At 41.7% G+C, this 18,592-nt stretch overlaps 2 protein-coding genes across 5 annotated transcripts; both read left to right on the forward strand.

Annotated features, from left to right (window-relative positions):
* Positions 1-187: 187 nt before the first annotated feature.
* Positions 188-9,233, forward strand: luc7l (LUC7-like (S. cerevisiae)). 3 transcript variants are annotated; one of them, XM_048233572.1, is made up of 11 exons: positions 188-425; positions 1,897-1,967; positions 3,243-3,337; positions 3,425-3,523; positions 3,626-3,736; positions 3,835-3,978; positions 4,088-4,264; positions 4,668-4,756; positions 5,770-5,799; positions 6,494-6,640; positions 8,135-9,233. In XM_048233572.1, the coding sequence occupies exons 2-11, from the start codon at positions 1,910-1,912 to the stop codon at positions 8,316-8,318; spliced, it is 1,134 nt and encodes a 377-aa protein (XP_048089529.1). In that variant the 5' UTR covers positions 188-425; positions 1,897-1,909; the 3' UTR covers positions 8,319-9,233. The 3 variants fall into 3 exon arrangements, with proteins under 3 accessions (XP_048089529.1, XP_048089528.1, XP_048089530.1); XM_048233571.1 differs by lacking the exon at positions 1,897-1,967; XM_048233573.1 differs by lacking the exons at positions 188-425; positions 1,897-1,967 and adding an exon at positions 1,974-2,321.
* A 612-nt stretch (positions 9,234-9,845) lies between these two features.
* Positions 9,846-14,785, forward strand: stub1 (STIP1 homology and U-Box containing protein 1). Of its 2 annotated transcripts, none has more exons than XM_048233750.1 (8): positions 9,846-10,183; positions 10,861-11,128; positions 11,570-11,768; positions 11,888-12,053; positions 12,158-12,236; positions 12,511-12,567; positions 13,005-13,121; positions 13,223-14,785. In XM_048233750.1, exons 2-8 carry the CDS (start codon positions 11,015-11,017, stop codon positions 13,346-13,348), a joined length of 858 nt encoding a protein of 285 aa, XP_048089707.1. In that variant the 5' UTR covers positions 9,846-10,183; positions 10,861-11,014; the 3' UTR covers positions 13,349-14,785. The 2 variants fall into 2 exon arrangements, with proteins under 2 accessions (XP_048089707.1, XP_048089706.1); XM_048233749.1 differs by having other exon boundaries at positions 10,885-11,128.
* Positions 14,786-18,592: the final 3,807 nt, after the last annotated feature.

Raw genomic sequence — 18,592 nt, forward strand, 5'->3', positions numbered from 1 at the left:
CATTGCATAGTGTTCATATAAATGACTATACAGGTTAAATTCTAAAAGTTCAGATACATTTGCTTTGATACATTTTGCTCTAAAAGGTCTACTCTACACAGAAAGGTGAAATCAGAGCCCGTCTACTGTCTACAAAAACGCGCTGTGTGAATTGATTGGCCAACGTTTTTTGACGTCACATCCGTCTTGGTCTTCCTCTGAAGAGAACAGTGTAGGAAGGCCATTACAGGGAGACGACGCCTGTGAGGGAGACATTTGTCCACGGTTGAAGATTTTTTTCTGCATTCGATCCATCCACGTCAAGACAAATTCATAGACGTATATAGGGAGCTGTCTGTGTTAGAAGTGCGACCAAGTGACCGCCATGTCGGCCCAGGCTCAAATGAGAGCGTTGCTCGACCAGTTAATGGGCACTGCGAGGGATGGTGAGTAACTAGTCTGCGAACGGTAGCTAACGTTAGCTGGCTTTATCTAATAGCTGGCTAAACTGTCATTAACAAACGATGTAACTTAACATTGCTATCTTTTGATGATATTTCAGGTTCACATATTCCATTTAACGTGGACGTTTACACATTACAATTGGGTACCCTCTTGTTATTGCCTGGTTTAATGTTTGTATCCAGACACAGTTATTAGCCACAACTAAGTTAGCTTAACGTTAACGCTATTTACGTTAGCACTGCTACCTTCACAACATTTTTGTTCGTACTCCAACCGTTTTATGAGCCACCAATCTAACGTTATGTTGCTTGCTTAGTTGAAAAGGACGAGTAACTATATTATTTTCTATTAGTCAACTGGTAGCTTTAGTGGTTTAATGTTAGCTAGTCATGTTAACTGGCTAACTATCAGTGGTGTCGTGCTACCGTTAGCTGTTGAGGGAAATGCAGGAACATTAGCTGCTAACATCCTGCTAATGCTATACAATTAGACGGCTAATGGAATACGTTCACGTTGACTGTTTGCTGCGGCCATGGATGTGACTCCAACTAGGGAATTTCTTGTTGAATTATAGTTTGTCACCACGACATCAGGGTGGAATTGTGGATGATGGGTCATCTTGCTGTTTTATTGCACAGGAGGCATTTTAATTGAATGTCAGTGAGTCCAATATGAACTAACCACAGCCGTTTAGATCTCAGAAGTCATGTTCTCATGTTGCATGTTTGCGTTGACTAGTAGGTTAAGATGCCATTCGTGCTGGGAGCTATGTAACAGCAATATCACTGTAAACATGTTATGTGAGCATTATACTATCCAGATATACTGTATCTTGATAGAAGCCAGGTTTTTAGACCTGGTACTTATTTCAAGTATCAATATGTTCTAATCAATGTTTATTTCTGTAAATAATAATATGCAGTTAATGCCACGTCAGCCAGTTAAATATTCTATTCTACATATCAGAATAATGCCTTTTATCGTTTAATAAGCAGTTTGCCTGACATCACGCTAAGATCAGTATTGTTTTTACAGTATATCTACACTTCACTTGAAGTCACTTGAACAGTAGCTGTTTGAAACTCGAGTTACTTTGTAATTAGTTAGAAAAAGGGTAATGTGTAGAACCTGTGTAGTGGATGCAAACATTAACGTGGGCAGTGGTGGAGACAGAGAGTTTATCAAATATCTTGAGGCCTCAAGATGTGGTTTGGTCATGAATGTTAAAATTCATAGCCGATGCACAGGGTTCAGTACAAACTATCTAGAAGATGACTGACTTGAGAGGGACATCTTTCCCTCTTTTTAATGTTGTCTGCTCACACCTGCCTAGTTAAGTGTGAATTAATTTGAGTTGCTGTGTGAATGCTGACAGTCGATTGAATTGAAATGCTTCCCGTTCTTGTCTCGTACAACTTGAACAATTGTGGCCCCTTTATTTTATTTATTAAGGTTCAGTGTATCTATGCCAGCCCACATCAATCTGCAAGGGAGTTGCAGAAAAGCCTCATGTTCATCGAGCCGTGAGTCACAAATGATTTTTAAAGCTGTTATGAATATCCAAACAGTACTTTTGTTTACCACAAGTAATTTGCCATTATCAAAGTCAACAATTGGTAAACCTAAAGCAAGAAAGGGGGATGAACCCTTGAGAAGAAGGATGGATAAGAGTATGGTTGCCTGCGAACTCTGGAGACCTCCATTAAAAAAATAAACACAAGACAAAAAAGACAGATCTTTACCTCCGTCGAGCGTTGTCTCTCTGACTGTTGTGTATCATCACTCACTGCAGGTGTGGGGAAGAACTCTTTTCCCCATTTATACTTTTCAACAGCGGGTTTAAAGTCCCTTCGCTGGGCTGTAGAAGAAGCTGATGGGTACAGTATAAGTGGAAGCTCGCAGTGTGTATACAACTAACATTTTTTATTTGTTTTCCCTTTTTCCTATACCTATCATTATTACGACTTCTTAAATGTGTTCTTTTTGTATGAAAGGGGTTATTAATGGTAAACTTGCTACCTCAACTCTACACCTGTTGAGATTGATAGAGGCCATGGAGCAGCTGCCGTAGGGACCCATGTCCTAAATGGACTGCGTGAGTGTGAGAGTCATAAGACAAAGGTAGCACCCCTCCCCTCCCCTGTGTCACCTGTTTCTGTCAGTCTAGTTTAAAAAAACAGGTTGACTTTGAAACCTGCAGCCATTTTAACTCATTTTTTTTGCACATTTCTACACACTTAACCTGTTTATAAGAACAGACTAGTGAACAGGACCAGAGCCAGAGTAGAGATTTGTGTTTGTTTGGGTAGCCCGACACGCATGTAGTTGTATCAACACAATGAAGTTCAGCTTCGTATTTGCCACCCTTACAGAGCCCCTCTACTATACTTAGGCCTTCAAGTGCTCTCTACTTGATTATCAGCTAGCCAGGGGCCCTATAGATTTGTGCACACACATGCATGCACACCCTCACAAATAGCTCCAACAGCTTGCGTCTGCCCCATATCCCATCCTGGTCACACTTCGTCCCTATGTAGGAGATTTGTTGTAGTTTCATAAGTAGCAGTATGCTACTCTATTGACCAGCAGCCAATCCCCTGAACTAAAATAAAGGAATCTCCTATCCTATGGTCCCCTCCTGGGATGCTCAGATGTCTTGGGGCCCAGTCTGCTTGGCAGTGTTCTGGCTGCTGAATGAAACCACGGTGTGAGAGTGAGTGAGCGAGCGAGCATAGGTGTTTTGTGTGTGTGGCCACGTGTTCTGACTTGTAGTATGTCTTCCTCCTATGCCTTTGCAGGTGATGAGACGCGCCAGCGGGTTAAATTCACAGATGAGCGCGTGTGCAAGAGTCACCTGCTGAACTGCTGTCCACATGACATCCTCTCTGGAACCGTGAGTGTTCATTTTGCTAGCGCTGTCAAGAAACTCTGTCACTTAAATTGGTGCCAACTAATCGCTGGTGTGATCTTTTTCATTCAGCGCATGGATTTGGGAGAATGTTCAAAAATCCATGACCTTGCCCTGCGGGCAGATTATGAGATTGCCTCCAAGGAGCGCGACTTGTTCTTTGAACTTGACGTGAGTGTGGTCAATATTGTTGCCATAACAATGTTAACCCTTTTATTTTATTAATTAAATTTGTTTTGAAGTAATCATTAAAAGTGTCCTGTTGTCTACTAGGCTGTGGATCACCTAGAGTCATTCATAGCAGATTGCGACCGCAGGACTGAATTAGCCAAAAAGAGGCTTGCTGAGACACAGGAGGAGATAAGTGCTGAGGGAGCTGCCAAGGTATGTGTTGGTAATCAGTTTTACACTGTCCTGTTTTTTTTTTTTTTTTTAACTCACTGAACGAAGTACCATAACTCGTCTGTTTGTGTTTCATGTAGGCAGAGAAGGTTCATGAGCTGAATGAGGAGATTGGGAAACTGCTTGCAAAGGCGGAGCAGCTGGGTGCTGAGGGCAACGTAGATGAAGCTCAGAAGGTTTTACAGGAAGTAGAGAAAGTGCGGATCAAAAAGAAGGATGCAGAGGTGAGAAAAGACGTATCTCCAATCGAACATGCATGTAACGTTTTACAGACACTTAACGCTTTCTCATTGCAGTACAAATAAATGTTTACGCCCTCTTCCACTCCCACAGGAAGAATATAGGAACTCCATGCCGGCGTCTAGCTTCCAGCAGCAGAAATTACGGGTGTGTGAGGTGTGCTCTGCCTACCTGGGCCTCCATGACAACGACCGTCGTCTGGCCGACCACTTTGGAGGGAAGCTGCACTTGGGCTTCATCCAGATCAGGGATAAACTGGAGGCGCTGAAGGTACGGCGGCAGGTTGGCACTGACTAGTTCATGTTTCTGGCTGTGAGTGAGTCCATGCCAAAATGGGACATCTCTGCTTAATCACCCCCCTGCTTGTTGAGAGATCCTATACAGTCAACAAAGATAGTCAGTTCCATGCAACTTCTTAAGATGGATTACTATGTTTAACTTCATATCAGTGATCATCAGGGGCTTGCAAAGATTGTGGAACTTATGTTTACCAAGATTATGGATATTCACCTAAATTCTGTCACCATATAAATGTTCAAAAAAAGTGTATTTCATACATTTGGGCCTAATGCAGGCACTGAATACACAAAAACTTTTGCAGGTCTTCAAAACTGCAACACTGTTGTAAACGTAGAAGTGTGCTATATAAAATGTATTTTGTATGTTCATACAGAAAACAGTCCTGCTAAAGCAGGAGATGAGGAACCAGGAGCGACTGAAGAGAAGAGAAGAGCGGGAACGTGAAGAGAGGATGAAGAAGAGGTAAGGAGCCGGATCAGACCCGTTTCCCTATATGTCCAAACAGTGGAAGAAATCAATAGCTGCACAGACGAGGAGGTTTTCAGTACATTAATTTGTTTGAAGTGATACTCTTTCCTTGAATCTTTTACAATTCATAGATGCCAAACTCTTATTTTAGGTCAACTTCCGTCATGTTTCACAAGATCTCTACTGATTTCTGCTTTATTGTGTAACCTGCGTTGTGTTGAACCTGCGCGATTCAGACCTGCACACGCCCGGACTCGAACCCGCGAACAGCAGCACCTCGGATCGGGAGGCGAGCGCACTAACAATTGAGCCAATAGCCCAGGCTACTGGCTCGCATGCCAGCAGCACTCTTGAGGCGTCGGGGAGTGAGGTTTACTAGCGTTCCACAAGTACAGCTAAGCTACAGTAGCTGGCATCTGTTACACTTGCTCTGTGTGACATTTCGATGAATAACCAAATATTGGAGTCACGGCGTGTTCTCACTGAGTGGTTTCCTCAGCACAGTAGCTGTAAATGCTGCAAATGCAAATTGGCACTGGAACAGTTCCATATAATACGTATTGTTTGGAGTCGTGGTGGCATAGTGGTTAAGGAGCTGGCAGTAGCCTGAAAAGTTGCTTCCACTGTTGTGCCCTTGAGCAAGGCACTTAACCCCAAGTTGCTCCGGGGACAAAGGCCCTAGGAATATAATTGACATGTAGGTTGTTTTGGTTAAAAAGCGTCTGCTAAATGAATAAATGTAAATGTAAATATTGTGAATTGCTTGAATTTATTTAGGTATATTACAACACATTACAACTGTGCCTAATATGTGTCTAACAAATAGAATGTGCACGATTGTGCTGCTCCACTCCGTAATGCTGGAGCAATGTGAGCAAAGGAACTTTAATATGGACAGGAATGGGGCTGAAGGACTGTACCAGCCACTTGTGCTGTGGCTAACAACCACAAGAGATTATCTTCCATCAACTTAAAGCATGTGCTGATAAGATTGTCTTCTTTTGTAGGACCAGATCACGTAGCCGTGAACGCAAAAGGTGAGTGTGGTGTGTGTGTGTGTTGTCAGACATGTTTAATTCGGATGTTCTCTAATCTAGATGTTCTAATGCATATGTTGGAGCATAACATTGTTTAATTTGGTTGCATGTTTCCTGTCTCCATGATTTTAGAATGGTGGGCCTAATAAACACTTAATTGTAAATATTAAATATTGTTGCTTCTTAGCCTACTAATGTTATCTGCAGCTGGTCTCATTGAATGAGCGCTCATACCACTACCCACCTCTGTTATGCCTCTGTTTGAGACTGAATTACCGAGCATATGTCCTCACATTAATATTATCCTCACACGGGGCACGTTGCTTTTGGGGCAGCCGTGGCCCACTGGTTAGCACTCCGGACCTATAACCGGAGGGTTGCCGGTTCGAGGCCCGACGAGTGGGAACGGCTGAAGTGCCGTTGAGCAAGGCACCTAACCCCAAATTTCCCTCACGGGATCAAAAGAGTATATATACTTATACTTATATTTCCTGATCAGAAAACCTTTTCTTTTTCTATCAATCTGTGGTGCCACGAGTGATAGAAGCAGTAAGCATCATTTGTCCTCTGCAGTGAGGGTGCCGTGGAGCAGCAGTTTCATTGGCCCTTAGTTTGAACAATATCTGGTCTAGGCTACCTTTAGGTTTAACAGAAAAGAGCCTGTAGGTTTAATTGCAGTGATTTTGTATTCCAGGTCTCGCTCCCGGGAGAGGCGTAGGAGGCACTCCCGATCAGCGTCCCGAGAGAAGCGCCGCACCCGTTCACCCTCTCGAGACCGCGAGCGCCGCCGTCGCCACAGGAGCCGATCCAGGTCACAGTCCAGGTCACACCACCATCACAAGTATGTAGCGCTCCCTCATCTGGCTCCTAGCAGCAAAAAACAGGGTACCTGCGGAGTCTTTAAAGTATTAAATTTCATTTTCCTAAATTAAGGCCTTAAAAAGTATTGAATTTCACCTCAAAGTCTGGATTTTTTTCACGGAGGTCTTAATTTTTCAAATGATCAGTAGATTTAGTCTAATATCCTCACGTAGCGTAAATCACAAGGATTAGAGTTGTCCGTCGTACGACGGATTTCCGTCAATTTGATTTTAGAAATGTCATATTTGAGATCGATGCAGATTCGGTGAGATAAAAAAAGGAAAACACCCCCTCCTATTTTTTTAAGGCAACTACAAATATTAGGTCCGATGAATGAATGTGTGTGATGGTAAATGTTTAAAGACCTATAGTGTTCTTGAGAACTTTCTGTGTCTCAATCAGAGATCGCTCAAGAAGATGCGTCAGCCATGAGTTTCGCTTTGTTTATGTTGTGGCTACACGCTTGTCTCATTGGCCTGGGGCGGTTGCTTAAAAAAAAAAAGAACCTGGAGTAATTAAATAAGAGTAAGTTAAAGCCTTGCTACAATATTGCTGCAGTAGAAAAGAACAGCAATGGCTAATCAGCAATGGTCAGGGATGGTATTGAAATATTGTTTTGTTCATCAGGAAAACTCAATCTCAATCAAGAACACTCTCTATTCACCTTATTCACATGGCGGCCATTGGCGGCTAAAACGAGGCTACAGGGTACACAAACCATAGGATTGTTATGTTCTATGCATTCACCTGTAGGTGGCATTAATTATATAGTAACTTAAGAGTACCCTGTAGCCTCGTTTTGGTGTTTATTTGGTGCTTTACTTTGCTGTTTGCATCTTTTTGTACATTAAAAACCAATAGGTCGCGACCGCAAAAGGTTTGCTATCTCTATTGGTAGATATGAACAACTTATGGCCTGAAAAAAGTTTTTTTTTTTTTTTTTTTTTTTTTTTTTTCCACTTTCATCCCTGAAATCAACTAGGTTCTATTCAGTGTAAATTTGTCCATGAAGCAGGACATTGTCACGTTACTACCGCGACAAATCTTTGTGTTGCCACTGCACTGCTGTCATGTTCATGTTGGCATGTTCAAACACTTGTAAATAGTAATTATTTAAGGTTTAATCTTACCTTTTTAATATTATTTATTCTATCCGAATGGGTGCGATGTAGGTATTTATTAAATTTAATCTGAAGTGGTATTAAAAAGGTCTTAAAGTCTTAAATTTAGGTCTGACAATTCTGGGGGTACCCTGAAAAAAAGCACTGTTTTTGTGGACTTCTCTCAGTATATTTCATATAAATATTCTACTTATTTCAAGGAATATACAGTTCAAGTCAGCTCCCTTGAATGTAATTGTACATGAACTCCTTGCATACACACATAGGATGGAATCGAAGGATATTTTCCGTATAGGATATTTCATCTGAAATATCACTACATGCAGGTGAAGAGTGTTTTATTTCACTTACAGGTCATCTCGGGATCGGGAGCGCTCTTCTCGGGACCGTGCTTCTCGTGACCGCTCCTCCCGCGAGCCATCGTCCCGCGATCGGTCACGTGACCGTGATCGGAGACGTGGCTCATCGGAGCGTCACCAGGACAGCATGAACGGGAAGATGGACCGCCGTGACGACAGAGAGGCTGGCGAGATCTGAGATAGTGGAACAACACTCATACGCAAGTGCTACCATGGATTACACCCAACCATACATACACATGCGCACGCACGCACACATGCACTCTCACTCACACACCCAACCATACACACACTCTCTCTCACACATACACACACACACATGCACACATGCACGCACAGAGCCCTGCAGCAGCCTGACCCCCTTCCCATCATCCTGCTGATCGTATAGTCAGTACCCTGTTCCTGCTCCTTCTATGCTGCCTTTGATTTCTCCCCATAATTTACTGCCCTACTAAAAAAATTATGTGGGTCTACATGGGTCTGTTATTTGTCAATATTGCAAACACTCAGTCAGTTCTCTGGACATCAGTTATTATGAAGGCAAAATGGGGACGTTTGTAATTAATTATTTGGCGTTTCAAATCGTAGCCATCTTCCTTTTACACAACATCTACATTTCACGTTTTTGCCCTGTTTTTCAGATTCCTCTTAAGTATTGGACCTAAAACCACTTTCATCCTGTTACGTTGTGTTATTTGTTTTTGTTTTTTTCTAGTTTTTTCTCCCCCTCATATGTATGAATGACTAGTTTTAAAATAAAATCCCTGGGAACTTCTTTGAGTAAATTTCCGGAAGGATCATATCTGTTTCTGTTCTGTGTGTAATGTCCATTGGGATGTAGAGAAAACGGTCCTCTGTTTCTCTTTGCTTTTTGCTGTAATGTTTATGGATATCCTGCCAGTACCAGTGAGGTGGGTCAGACGTATGTATCATAGTCTCTGTAGGCTTATGATAAAGCAAATGAATTACATATATATGACCGCATTCATGATGGCATATTGAAGATTGCATTTCCTGGTTTCTTTTTTTATTTTAACTAAATAAAACATTATGATTCCTGTTCAAAATAATTAAATTACTTTGTGAATGGAAATGAGACGTTCTGTTTTATTTTCTGTGTCTGTATTGCAAAGGAATCTAGACCTGCTGAGAATGTTGGATGTATGGGTCTCCACATTGGTGAAATTCAGAAGGAGTAATTAACTACTTGACCGGGGCTTTTAAAGGAAAGCCTAAATGTAAGGTCTCCAATTGTGGACTAGAGCATGATTGGTGGGGACGCCTGTGATGCAAACGGGTTCTCAACTGTTGTAGAAAGAAATGGCTGATATTTAATGCAACATCTACATTGCCCATTATCAGCAATCAATGTTGCAAAGGCACATTCTGTTTACAAATCTGATATAATTTTAAAAAGCTAACTGAAACTAACCTTTGCAATTGTGTAAGCACATAATGTAATCTGAAAACTGCTTAAACTGCAACTGATCTCAGCTGGTATTCAGTCTATAATGGAGTGAAATGGAAATGTCTAAGTGGCCCCAAACTTTTGGCCTGTAGTGTAGGTATTTGGGCTTATACCTGTATGTAATTACCCTAGGGATATGTCTACCTTACTTTCACTTCACCGTGTGCTGTTTTCGCAGATTTTGCTTTTCCTATGCCTGTTACGTACACGGACATCTCTGTGCAGCGTTGAATCAAACTTCCGGTCACGGCCGCGTGACGCCATACTCAAAACAAGCAGAAAATGAGAGGTCCCTTAGAGAGTAAAAAGTCTAGAAACAGTACCCTTGTTCTCGTCAAATTGACTCAGTCGCTTTGAGTAAAACAGTTAAGATGAGTCTTAAGCGTCATTTAGTGATATTTGAATAACGGGGGACAATCAGTAGATGAGACCAAAAGTAAAAAAATTACATTAGCTAGTTAGCACAGTAACTTGCTAGCCCCGGCGAGCTAGCTAGCCACCAAGAACCCCCGACATTTGAGAACGGCTAACCTTACTGGACTTTGGGACACTGGTGGTGGCTGTCACTGTATCTGGTAGGTTGTGTAATGCCTCTTGGTATTAAATCATTTCTTGCGAGAAAGCGAGTATATGATGGAATGGGAAATGTAATTTGTGTGTTGCAGTGATGCGCTTTTAACCCTAATAATACTTAGCTAACGTTTATTAGCAAAACAACGATCAAATGTAGCAAAACATGTCTACGTTCACAAGCTAACCAGGTGTCAGCTCCAATGTAAGATGGCTATCTGCTGTAAAAACTGCGAGCTCGTACCTCAGAGAATTGTTTTGCACAATATGTCGCTTTCTTAAGTTATTTTGCCAAGACGTCAATCATAACATTAGTGCTACTACTGCTAGCGTTAGCTAACGTAATTGTAACGATAGAAGCTAATCAAATAACGGTAAGTACCACTAATAGTTCTTTCACCCATTTTTTGTTATTGACATGAGGAAAGTACCTCTTGCTACCGCTACCTATCTTCCCATTACATTACTGTCGTTATCTTGGATGTTTACCGTCGCAAACCAGGTTGTTAGGAGTGTGACAGCTAGCTAACTAGCTTGGCTAGCTAACAGCTACCTGGCCTTTGGTAGCTACAGGTTGCACTCTACTGAACATCTATGTTTAAGTAACGTGCTTAAGGTGCTGTTCTCAACAAAAACGGTCACTTTATGGACATCCGCCCATTTGTGCATTGCGTCACCCGAGTGCCGCATGATGTCTCTTTTTCAGGGAGTGAGAGGTAAGGCTAGGCATCTCTCCAGTTGACGCTGTTCCCTGGAGCGGCCTTAGCCAAGTCGAAGAGACGGGGAACAGGATAGGGAAGCAGGGCGGCTCGGCCACCTCGGAGCCTGTGGAGAAGATGGCGGGGAGCCCCGAGAAGAGTTCGTCCGCCCAGGAGCTGAAGGAGCAAGGCAACCGGCTTTTTCTCTGCCGCAAATACCAGGAGGCCGCTACCTGCTACAGTAAAGCAATAGTAGGTGGAGAAAATTAATTTGAGTGAATGGACCCCTTTGCAGATTGTGGTTGCGCAGTGAGACTCTTCAGGAAAACAATAACATTAATTATGGACATGCTTGTTAGCTTTCAGCCCACATACACTTCACTGTGTTTTCTGTTGCGTCAGTTCATCCCCGACTGCACAGGGATGTGTTTTTGGTAGGCCTGCCTAATCCCTAATGTTAATGGACAAAGTTATAACGTTTAATCCAGCATCACTGCCAGGATCATTGTGGAAAGGGGACACAAATGTTTGGTGATTGTATAGTGAGCCTTAAAGGTCTGATACCCAGCCATCATGAAACAACTGAACTAAATGCATCTCCTTACTTCTGTTCTATCCCTAAAGTCCTAGCCTGCATACTGTCTGATGTAGAACCTTGAACCTAATGAACATGTTCTGTGTGTGTGCTGACAGAATCGAAATCCATCAGTAGCTGTGTACTACACAAACCGTGCCCTGTGCTATGTGAAACTACAGCAGTACGACAAAGCATTAGCTGATTGCAAACACGCCCTTGAACTGGACACCCAATCCGTGAAAGCTCACTTCTTTTTGGGCCAATGCCACTTGGAGCTTGAGAATTATGAAGAGGCCATAGGAAACCTACAGAGAGGTAAAGACTGGCATGTAGAGTTGTGGAAGGCATGGCACTTATACCTTGTTGTCATTTTAGTGAGAAGAAATCCATTCTTATGTTAATAATAATAAATAAATCATAAAACTTCTGTTTAGCTTATAACCTGGCAAAGGAGCAGCGCCTGAACTTTGGTGATGACATCCCAAGCGCACTGCGTCTTGCAAAGAAGAAACGCTGGAATAGTTTGGAGGAGAAACGCATCAACCAGGAAAACGAGCTGCACGCCTATCTTACAAAGCTTATCCTGGCGGAGAAAGAGAGGTGTGTATGCAAGACACTAACCGCAAGCGTATGCAGCTTCTTTTGTGTGAAGCAGACAGTTGGCATGGATGATCTAAAATGCTATTGTTACTATTTATCTTCAGGGAAATCGAGGAATGCAGAGAGAAGCAAGTGGATGATAATCAGAGTGGAAGTGAGATCAGCAAAATCAAGTCGAAACACGTAAGTAGAACCCAAACCTGTGGAAAATTAAGTGAATACAGCAATATTTATAAACATGTGAGTAAAATTAATCGAAGATTTTGGATTTAAAGTAGAAAACTGTCTCCGTTTTTACATTGACAGCAAACTGGCCACAGAATTTTTGAAAACCAATCATCTAAATAGTAACACCTTTGTAAGCATATAGAACATGGCAACTTCTCCTTCTTTCAACTTGCTGACTAACAGAGCTACATTTTAACTTGACTCATCTTTGTGTGCTCTATGTGAACAGGATAAGTATCTGTTGGACATGGATGAGCTGTTTGCTCAGGTGGATGAGAAAAGAAAGGTGAGTTCAGACTCCTGTTTGACTCGGACCACAGAACATGGGAGAATATGAAAGCAAAGATGAATATACATGAAGACCCTTTTCACAATATCTGGCCACTGTGGCTTAGTGTGTTTATTATATTATGCAACATATTGGGCCTTCCAGTAGAAGGTAGACTCTGCTGACAGAGCTAAGGTTTTTTTGGTCAGCTATTGCAGCATCAAAGCTGACGTAAGCAAGGGTGCTGTGGACTGTCTCTCTCTCTCTCTCTCTCTCTCTCTCTCTCTCTCTCTCTCTCTCTCTCTCTCTCTCTCTCTCTCTCTCTCTCTCTCTCTCTCTCTCTCTCTCTCTCTCTCTCTCTCTCTCACACACACACACACTCTCAACTCTGTCAGTAAGCAAAGTTGAGTTTGCCAGTTTAAAAAAGATTTTTTGTGTATGCTTTGGGCTTGCAGAAAAGAGAGATCCCAGACTACCTGTGTGGAAAGATCAGTTTTGAATTGATGAGAGAACCCTGCATCACCCCCAGCGGCATCACCTACGATCGCAAAGACATTGAGGAACATCTACAGGTACACATGTATTTATAGACACACTGTCATTCCACACTAAACTGCTGCAGTACATTCAGCCTGAGCTTCAATGTGTGAATGTGTGTTTTCTTGTTCTGCAGCGTGTTGGCCATTTTGATCCAGTGACTCGCAGCCCCCTGACCCAGGACCAGCTCATCCCCAATCTGGCAATGAAGGAAGTGATCGACGCTTTTATCCAAGAGAATGGCTGGGTGGAGGATTATTGAACACAAACACACACACACACACACACACACACAAACAAACAAAAACACATCCACACACACAAACTCACAGACACACACTTGTAAAGCAGCGCAGCGAGCAGATGAGAGGAAGTGGAGTGGAGCAGACTGAACAAACAGACATCCTCTTGAACTCGCACTTTAAACATGGGGGACGCCATGGACTATTTCTCAGGTCTCCCTCCTTCTCTCTCTTTTACTCTCTCTCTGTTTTCCTATCTCTCTCTCTTTCTATCTCCCTCTTTCTATCTTTCTCTGTGTGTGCCACAAGCCTGAATTCAATCGCTTTAAATTGGAGCCGTGTCAATCAAGATTTTCAAACTCAATCTGTCTCATGACCCTGCACATTTTTGTTTTCAGTATCACTTTGATTTGAGCTGATTTTCTTGCTGATATTGCCCCCATTCAGAAACCCTCACTGAAACATGCCGTGCAAACAGTTATGGAAAACTTATGCAGAAAATACTAAGGAAATGTAAAATTTCAATCTGTTATTGGATATCTTTTATTAGCTGTAATGGACAGAATGCGTTAGTTAGAGAGACAAAATCACCAGAGGATATGTGGATGTGTTTGGGAGAACGTTTGTGTGTCAGAATTATATATTTTTTTGCATTAGAACAGCGGTGTTGATAGATGCCAGTTAGGCTCTTTATGCTGTATAATCAATAACGTACACGAGTGGCTGGAAATGTTACATTTTTTTGGTGTGTGTGTGTGTGTGCGTGCGTGTGTGCGTGCAAGCGGTTGTGTGTGTGTGCATGTGAGATTGTCCATCTTTGATCTCAGAGCTTCTATTAGAATGCACTTTCAGTTGCAGGAGATTTTGTAACTCTCAGATCTACAGTGTAATTCATGGTACCTCATCGTACACATACTCTCTATCTACTACAGCGTGCAGATACAGCCCGGCTCAATCTCACAATCAGAGCTCAACCCACAGTGGTGGACATGTTTGGAGGGTAATGGATGATGGCTTGGTTGTCTGGACCCACAGTGGCGGACATGTTTGGAGGGTAATGGATGATGGCTTGGTTGTCTGGACCCACAGTGGCGGACATGTTTGGAGGGTAATGGATGATGGCTTGGTTGTCTGGACCTTCGTGTCTCTGTGGGCCATGTCCCTGCTGTATGCGCCCTTATGCCTCATGCTCTTAACTCCAGAGTGGACTTCACTTTTTTTCCTGTCTTTTTTTTTTTGTATTATTATTATTATTATTATTATTATTATTATTATTATTATTATAAAGAAAATGCTGTTTGGTGATTACTGAAGGTTTTCTTTTCAGTGGTCAAAGCCTCAAACACCAGTGCACCCACTCAATAGAAGATTGTCAAAGAGCATCCCCGGAGATTCACAGGTCTCCTTTCAACTGTTACAGACAATAGAAAAGTATTAAAAATGAATACGCAACCTTAGTTACATGTTGAATAAATGTTTTTTTTTTGTACAGTCTCCACTCTGTGTGTGTGTGTGTGTGTGTGTGTGTGTGTGTGTGTGTGTGTGTCTGTCTGTGTGTGTGTCTCTTTGTGTGTGTGTGTGTCTGTCTGTGTGTGTGTGTGTGTGTGTGTAACCAACCATGTTGTGGGAATGCTGAGGAGGTGTTTCAGGTCATTCCTGACCGGTGTTCCTGACCCTGCTGCAGAGTTGGTGGCCTACTTTTGAGGCTTGTTATTGTGTGTGAACTCTACAGAACTCAAGCTCTAGTCATAACCATAGTGATCTGGTGGGCTGTACCAAGACAAACTAAAGTATAGTCGAGTCAAAAACCTCCTAAGCTTGTAGCTGTACCTTGAGCATGAACTAAAACAGAGCCATCCTTGATCTATCTGCAGGGGATGGGGCACCCAGATGGAACATGGAGTTTCCATCTCAGTTCATGCCAATAGAATACCATGGTGGGGCAGCCCTATTGGTTGTTTGGTGTTCTGGTTTTGCTACTTGCACATAGATGCATTTATGAATTTAAGTGTGTGATGTGTTTGTGTAAAGTTCATAATCCATATAGACACTCAGACTTTAAAAACCTCTTTTGAGGCTGTACACTTCTCATTCAGACTCAGATATCCTTTTTTTGTACAGTCAAAACAGGCACATTGATGCAAAACGTCACTGCCAACAGACATGTCTCCTCTGTGTGGTTCTAGTCAATGAACATCTTATGTATCAGCAGGTCTAGCAGATGCTACTGAGTCCAAGATTTCATTTTTGCTTGGGAGTTCTAGTCATTCAAAATAGATGAAGTGGAAGCAACACACACTGTTGGTGTGAACTTATAACTTCCAGCATGGGTGAGCAGAGCACAGACATATTTTAGTGCTGTCTTGGTGTTTTACTGCCCTCTGTACTGAGCTGGTGCATACTTATATGTGGAGTGTTATGGCTTTCCTACCATGAAGATTAGAAAAGCCATAACACCACCACTCATACATACACAAGGCTTCTTGTCTGTAGTCTCAATGCTGACAAAATGGAGTTCTTCATACCATTCATCAGTACTTGGAAGCAGAACAATATTAACACATCAGCTACTTTAAAAACATCAAGACAGACACGGATTCTTGTTTTGCCAGCACCTACAGCATTTTCCAGACTTGTGGACACGTGACACATTTGATACTGACAATAATGTCTGATGGACATGAGCACCTCTACTATTTTGCCTTTTTTTACAGAACCATTTTGGTGTTTCACTTATACATCCTTCAATTAAAAATGACACGTTAGATTTTATAACCCTTCCAAACATCAAGATATACACAATATAAAAAACAAAAAATTGATTTAAAACTGCTTTTTAATTTTTTATTTTAATTGGGGGGGAAAGTGTTTAAAATGTCCACAGATATTAAGAGCACTAAAGACCGAAATATGAGTGAATTTTCATGTATTGTTCATGTGCAATACATTGTGTGTGTGTGTGTGACAACTGTCACATGTTGGCCTGCTCACACACACCAGCGCCTTTGTCTCTGCTCCTGGGAGAGATGATGTAATGGCCAGTGCAAGGAGGGAAGAGGAGAGACATGTGGGTCAGTGGTCAGCAGCCTTCATTTCTCATCATTCAGCTGATCTGCACACTTACACTGAGAGGTAACATGAGCTTTTCTTGGTCTGTTTCTGAGTGTGTGAGTGGCCATCACTCCTTGAAAGCATTGAGACAGTGTGACTAGCACATTTACTTTTGAGGCTTCAGGGTATTGTACCTGTCTTTATGGAAAAGGAGCCAAATGGGAACTTCATAGACTAGACTATTTTTTGTGTTTCACTTGACTGTCCATGCAATATTTCACATGTATAAAATAAATATATTACAGTTCTGTGCATTCAAGTGCAGCTTGCATAAATCTGTTGTAGATGTCTTGTAATTTGTATACTGTAGGCCAGTGGGTATAATGTTTGTTAAAAAACCGTGACCGGGATATGCGTGTCTGACATCAGACACTAATCAGCATATAATCAACACATAGAGTACCTCATAGCAGAACATGCTGCACAACTAATGGATGTACATGTGTCCCCACCCCTCTTTACTAATCATTAGACATACAAAATAAATAACAAAAAGCAGCTTTTCAAATCCATTGCCTGTACAGAAACTCTCAAAGCTAAATGTTGACATACCATGATTGTTTTCCTCTTGAAAAAACAGTTAAAAAGACACATTCAGCCATTTCAAGGATTCACCAAAGACAAACAATAAGGATGCCTATGCAAGAAACTTCAGACAAGGAAGAGCCAGAACAGGGTTTCATAACCTTTGTTTTTCTGCAGCAAAATGTGGGCGGCAGCCATCTTCCTGTCTGGTGTGGTGACACTCTGCTCAGCATCAAAAGGTAAAGAAGATGCACTGGCCATGTATATCATAACAGTTCATGGGGAAACATTATGATAGTCTGTATTTGCTATATTTGCCATAGGCCTACACAGAGATGGGCAAAACACATCAAAATGTATGTTAAAATAAAATATCAAATACCCTCATTTTAAGTTTACATTCCATATTTGTCTATTTGATCTATTCCTTCATCACTACTCTGACTCTGTTGATTAAGTGGACAGTGTTTGAGAGCAACAGCTTTTCTCTGCCTACGAGACAGATCAGCAATGCTGTCCAGCCTGTTACATCTCATAGCCTAAATACTGTATCAGAGATGCACTCAAAAAGTCACAACTGAACGTGTCAAGTGATACAAACCTATCACCAAACATATTGAGAGCCACAGAATGGGGGCTTAAAGCAACCCAGTGCAGTTCTATTACCTTAAAATAACAACTTCAAACTCAAACAATAATTATTTCAAACTCTGGTACACTGACATATAATAAAGAGAATGAAGTCTCTGACAATGGCAATGTATGCCCAGAATGCTTGATATTGCTTTTGGTGATGCATGCATGGGGCTACTTTGAGCCAGGCAACCACAAAACAGGTTCCATATTTTCAATTAGACGATCATGTTAATTTGCCTAAGTTCTCAAGAAAAATAAGTTGTCCAATATCAAAGGGAACGTGCCAGAACAACAATACTCAGGAACATTGCTCAGAAAGGTGCCTTGTGTATCATCAGTTTTGGAGGACACATACACATCACAGTCAAAGTTGTTCCAAAGTTCCACCAAAAACAGGCAAACATATAAGTATGGGTATGCAAGTAACCATGTGGTTGAATGAGTGGGTTGGTGTGAGAGATGGAGTGTATTGTGTGTGTGTGTGTGTGTGTGTGTGTGTGTGTGTGTGTGTGTGTGTGTGTGTGTGTCATATTATATGTCATATGTCCTTAATGTCATATTATAATATTCTGATTACAAGTCTGAGCAAATTACTAAATCAGCACCAGTCAGAGGCTACATTCTACATTGTGGCTACTGAGAAAGAATAATAAAAGACAGTAAGATTATTTTGGAGTGCGACCATCTTAATTATTCTGTATTAATGCAACTTTTGGAAAACGGACCCACTAAACACAAAGAGGGAGGCCGCTGTGATTTTGTGAGCTGAATTTCATAATGGTAATCAAGGACGGATAACTTAATATAAAATCTTTGATTTAAGCCAACACTCTAAATGTACATTGATCAGGAAAACTAAGACTCTAAGACTAAGACAGACATGAGAGATTTGTGTAAGATCACAACCATAGGATAGAAGGATTCTAAAACATAAGCTGATGACTTGCATCACTGACTTGACCTCACTCAACAACTGCACATCTGTTTAGTAA

The sequence above is a fragment of the Alosa alosa genome, chromosome 22, assembly GCF_017589495.1.
Source record: "Alosa alosa isolate M-15738 ecotype Scorff River chromosome 22, AALO_Geno_1.1, whole genome shotgun sequence".
In the NCBI taxonomy this organism is placed as follows: Eukaryota; Metazoa; Chordata; class Actinopteri; order Clupeiformes; family Clupeidae; genus Alosa; species Alosa alosa.

What these genes read in the sequence shown, in the direction of transcription:
- luc7l (XM_048233571.1), top strand. Translation starts at nt 365, where the DNA reads ATGTCGGCCCAGGCTCAAATGAGAGCGTTGCTCGACCAGTTAATGGGC. An exon ending in AATGGGCACTGCGAGGGATG is followed by an intron (nt 426 to 3,242) that starts GTGAGTAACTAG and finishes ATGCCTTTGCAG; the next exon opens with GTGATGAGACGCGCCAGCGG. An exon ending in GAAGAGAGGATGAAGAAGAG is followed by an intron (nt 4,757 to 5,769) that starts GTAAGGAGCCGG and finishes CTTCTTTTGTAG; the next exon opens with GACCAGATCACGTAGCCGTG.
- stub1 (XM_048233750.1), top strand. Translation starts at nt 11,015, where the DNA reads ATGGCGGGGAGCCCCGAGAAGAGTTCGTCCGCCCAGGAGCTGAAGGAG. An exon ending in ATCCTGGCGGAGAAAGAGAG is followed by an intron (nt 12,054 to 12,157) that starts GTGTGTATGCAA and finishes ATTTATCTTCAG; the next exon opens with GGAAATCGAGGAATGCAGAG. An exon ending in AGGTGGATGAGAAAAGAAAG is followed by an intron (nt 12,568 to 13,004) that starts GTGAGTTCAGAC and finishes TTGGGCTTGCAG; the next exon opens with AAAAGAGAGATCCCAGACTA.